The 5,174-nt window shown below is 37.9% G+C and overlaps 1 protein-coding gene across 2 annotated transcripts; it reads left to right on the top strand.

Moving 5' to 3' along the window:
• Positions 1-675: 675 nt before the first annotated feature.
• LOC131692690 (antizyme inhibitor 2-like) lies at positions 676-2,806 on the top strand. Of its 2 annotated transcripts, none has more exons than XM_058979872.1 (2): positions 676-1,927; positions 1,990-2,806. In XM_058979872.1, exons 1-2 carry the CDS (start codon positions 754-756, stop codon positions 2,037-2,039), a joined length of 1,224 nt encoding a protein of 407 aa, XP_058835855.1. In that variant the 5' UTR covers positions 676-753; the 3' UTR covers positions 2,040-2,806. The 2 variants fall into 2 exon arrangements, with proteins under 2 accessions (XP_058835855.1, XP_058835856.1); XM_058979873.1 differs by having other exon boundaries at positions 679-1,934; positions 1,990-2,790.
• The last annotated feature ends 2,368 nt before the right edge of the window (positions 2,807-5,174 follow it).

Genomic DNA, 5,174 nt, shown 5'->3' with positions numbered 1-5,174 from the left:
CGTCATTCTTAGTGCGCAAGCTACAACCGAAAAATCGATTCTCGAGATCTTATTTGTAACGGAAGCTGCTACACTGCTACAATTCTCAGCACTATGCAAGCCTACCTATCGCCGCTTATGTGAAAGACAATTATTTTATGATATGAAATACATAATAAGAAATATCCTATCGTACGGCTAGATAGAATACTTTTGGGTTTTCTCAATGAAGTTGAGGCAACAGAGAATAAGATAGATATAGCGCCTGAGATGAATAAAGGAACAATCCCTTTATCTACCAAAATATTTAAACAATACCTATTGCGTTGAACCAAGATAATTCAGATTTGCAAACTAGACAACTGGGCCAATGCCGACGAGATTTGGGAACATATAAATATATTGTCTTATCAGCTTTACTGATTCCGTTTATTACGCTGTCCGAAAAAACGAATACCAATATGTCATATTACCACTTTGAATACTTCAGCACGCTATACTAACATGCACACGGGAAACGATGCATCTGTTCAAAAATCAAGATAACCGTTTAAACAAAGAAATGTCACTCCATGCACTCTCACTGCCTAAATATTGCATTACGTTCAACCAGTCCGTGTGTGGTCGTCTAAACAACTGATAATAAATCTCTGTATGTGCTTCTTACGTCGCATTGATTGATGCTATACACTAGGCGCTAGGCTGATCGTTTTTTATAACGCCACCAGCGATAGTGCCAACAGACAGTACCCAGCGAATACTCGATTGTACCGGATGGAGAAACAGTGCGACTTTAGCATAATCGCCGACCAAACCGACTTGCGGGATGTGATTGGTTGCGTTCTGGAGGATGGTCCCACCGAGGAACCAATCCACGTGATAGATTTGGATGACGTTGTTAATAAGCACGACATCTGGCTGCGACAGTTGCCCCGAGTGAAGCCATTCTATGCAATCAAGTGCAATGACACTCCAGGAATCGTGCAAGTACTGGAGATGCTGGGAACGGGTTTCGACTGTGCCAGTAAGGGTGAAATGGAAAAGGTGCTCGGAATAGGAGTAAGTCCGGATAGGATTATCTTTGCTCAGCCAGCGAAACCGATTGATTCACTTATCTATGCAAAGAAGCATGGAGTCAATTTGATGACCTTTGATGGAGTGCATGAATTGAATAAAATGAAAAAGTACTTTCCAGAGGCTTTGTTAGTGCTACGTTTCCGGTACGATTCGGGGAAATCTTTCGCATCGATGGGAGACAAATTTGGGTGTGACGCTGAGTCTGAAGCTCCGGAGTTACTGCGTCAGGCCAAACAGCTGGGGCTTAACGTCATCGGTCTGAGTTTCCATATAGGCTCAGGTGGTAATGATTGGAAAAGTTTCGAGGGTGCATTCGGAGTAGCTCGGAAGAGTTTCGACTTTGCGAAAAGCATCGGCTATGACTTCACACTGCTAGATATTGGCGGTGGGTTCCCAGGAGCAAGGGGTAAACCGCTTGATCCGTATGCGAAACACATCAACGAAGCTATCGACACATATTTTGCAAGCTACTCAAATGTGCAATTTATTGCGGAACCAGGACGCTACTATTCCACTTCAGCCGTCACAATAGTTACAAATGTACAATCGAAGAGACTGGTGAAATACAAGGACGGACATGAGCTAATGTTTTACTATGTGAACGATGGGATCTTCGGTTCATTTTACTCGGCTGGCCACGAGAATCAACCGGTTTATCCCGTTCCCCTGAAGAAAGAAGGTCGAATAAAACAATCCGCTATTTGGGGTCCCTCCTGTGATCCCCTGGACTTGATCTGCAAAAGTATTCCACTACCGGAGCTAGATTTCGGTGATTTCATATTATTCGAGAATGCAGGCGCATACTCAATTGTCATAGCTAATCAGTTCAACGGTTTCCCCTTGCCGAGGGTTGAAGCATACATCCGGGAGAGTACGTGGTGAGTTACGATAGGTTAAGGTGCATTTACTATTCTAATATCTTAACTATTACAGGCACACGTTACAGAATTTGGCAAAGAACTCTTGCTGACGGATTTGACTAATTGAGGATATAAAGTATGCTTCATTTAGAATCCGGCTACCATCTCGAGAATGGAATGAAGGCTCATGTTGTCAGCTTTTATGTTACATTAATGAAATCATAAATGATTTTTTCGTTATTATTTCTTCATTCTTTCGGACACATACCTTTACTTCCACTCTTTGCATAACAGTCCTATGTGAATGGGGAATTCCATAACACATGGGATAGTTATACGGATAGCTAGTATAGGCTAGAAAAAAATATTTTAAAACTCATGAACAATTTCAAATCAATACATATATATTGCATACCAAACGATTGTTTTACTTTCGGTTTAAATCTGGCAGTTCAAACGTTATTTGCAAAATAACCCTTTTCTATATCAGGGTTAAATTTGAAAATTCGATAGATAAATTTGTCATCACGATTGGCATCTTTACGCAAAAAAAATATATAGGGGGCGCTACATGCTTGAGGTGGATGTTTAGCGTATGGATTGGCAAATTAATAGAAAATTGTCAAGTTTATGTAATTTTTTAAGAGAGCTGTGAAATATCCGTATAAAAAACTGAAAATAATGTGGAAGAATTTCGTTCAAAATGGCAATAGACTTTGTCTGCAAAAGAGAGATACTGTAGAATATATTTCTTTCTCTCTTTCAGAACTGGTATAAAACCGCATCGTAGAACGTCGTGTATGCTCGAAATGAGAGCCAATTCCTGCCAAAAGTGAATTTATGTCTGTTACACTTAGATGGGTTGTTTAAATATTCTTTTATTGGACGGCTATGGACACTAATATAGAAGTACAGTAATAAAAGTTGTGAAGATTTCCTATGTTTAACAAAAACTGTTATCATAAACTTCCAAATCGTTTTTGTCCCTTTTGAATCCATTATTCATTTAAGGATAAACAACAAAAAATATATCAAATTCCTTAGCGTAGTTATGAAAAACACACAAACATCCACCTGATCTTGTTTGCTCTATTAATCTGTAGATGTCGCAGCAGGTAATGGAGTTTTGCAGCAAAATACCAACAATAGTTAAAATGTTCACCTATGATGCAGAAAGAAAGGTGGAAACATTTTTTGTGCTTGATTAAGGTTGTCAATACAGTCGTGATTCGCTGGTTGGGCCACAGCCTTGTCCAACTAACGAATTTGATTCGACTTGGATCGACTGACAAATCGTCGCTGTTGTGCTATCTTATGACAAACGCCATTTTGGGGTAAACTGAGTTAGATATGCAACATTACTAAACTGAAAATTCTCTACAAAATGGCGTTTTCAGAATTTTGAAATTTTGCTTGGTTACTGAGGTATAGCGAAAAAAGTGATGAGAAATTGTCAGTTTTTTGCTTTAAATCATTGTATCTTGGGATTCGCTTAAGTAATATAGAAGTAATAGATGTTTTTATATGTAAAAATGTCTGAGGAACACAAAGGCATAATAATTTTTAAAATAAAAATACATGTATTGCGAGAAATATGCAGTTTTACTTTTAAATTGGCAATATTTCATGTTTGGCAACCCTGTAATTAAAAATTACTATTTTTTCTAGATTGCTTGCTCAATTTCCTTCAAAATGCATCTCATCGATTGTTTCTAGACCGAATAAAGCCGAAGATATTAATAAAAGTTAATAATTGATGCTTTTTTTCTATGGAAAATTTTCCATGTACAATTATGACACGCCACACAAATTTTGTCATCAATACACGCCTACGACACGTGTGAGTGCGACTTTTGTTTACATTTATAGTGAAAACTCGCAACATAGTCAACCGAACTTCGTGATATTTGAGAGTTTAATACAGAATAGATTGAAGCATTAATTGTCTTCTTTGAATTGTTTTTACCATTTATAAGTTTCAAGATATTCAATCTCAAACTTTAAAAATCGTTTTTCTCGAAATGTGCTAAATGGCGCTTGTCATAAGATAGCACAACAGCGACGAAATGTCAAAAACTCTACAAAGGAGATGTTGGCAGTTTAAATGCATCTATTCACATCTCTAAATATTGTCAGATTGATTGTCAAAGTAAATTTGACATGAGATTTTGATGTTCAGAGGCTTTTTAGTTGGACAATGGTCCAGCTAGCGGAGGTCCAACTAAAAAGCGTTTTGTAACAAAATGAACGAAATTTGTTCTAAATATGACAGATTTCGATATTGAAAAAAAATCGCGTCCAATTGCTGCAGATAGTCAATACCAACCGTGTCTTTCTTTCGTGTGAATGAGCATTTATTCAGATTTACATACATACGGTTCTTTCTATACCAGTAAACAATTTAACCGCCATTATGGAAACAATTTAACCACCATTATGGAACGTAAAAAGCTTGATATCTACCAGCTTGAAAAACTTGGAGACAGCACTCAATAGATTTCTTCCACGATAGTTTTTGGCGTCTCGCTTATTTTTGTTTTTTATGTGCTACTCAGTCACCCAGTAAAGTTCAGCCGGAAATGAACTGGAATTCTGGCTGGTTCCAGTTCGCATTCCGGCTCCATTGACACAACCGATTCTAACTAGAATCGGTTGTGTCATTCGTACAGACCAGAAGTCAAAAAACGCGCCGCTTGTAAACAGCACGCAATCAAAAAATACTACCAGTCAAGGATGTAATGCACCTCAGAGCAAATAAAGATCAACCTATACGTTGTTATTTGAATTTCGAGGGCAGATTATCTCCAGATGTTAATTATATACAAAGCACCTCATACCCTAGACAGAATGTATATTATTTTCAATTAGGCGAACGACCTCTTAATAATAAATAAAACACCAAAATGTCGATATGACTTTTCAAAAGTTGTGAATGTAATCCGCTGGATCCAGAATTGAAAGTCGATTTAAACCAAGAAAAAGTTCTGGTAATTATTGTTTCATCAAGATCGATAGCGTTAGAATTTTGTCCACAACCGGAACTGGTTCGATTTGTTTACGTTGCGACCAGAATGTTTCAATCGAAGACTCGACAAAAAATTATTTTTGCTTACAGGGGTAAACCCTGGACATATTAGGCATTTTACTTGAAGTACCAGGACATCAGGACAGTCAGTTAAAAACCTGGAAAACCAGGCCGTCTGGTCACCCTATTTCAAGCGATTTTGACGTTATCAAACTGACCCCCATCGATCGGTG

This window comes from Topomyia yanbarensis, chromosome 3 (assembly GCF_030247195.1).
Source record: "Topomyia yanbarensis strain Yona2022 chromosome 3, ASM3024719v1, whole genome shotgun sequence".
Taxonomy (NCBI): domain Eukaryota; kingdom Metazoa; phylum Arthropoda; class Insecta; order Diptera; family Culicidae; genus Topomyia; species Topomyia yanbarensis.
The sequence above is the reverse complement of the archived record's forward strand: the minus strand, read 5'-3'. Positions and strand labels throughout refer to the sequence as shown.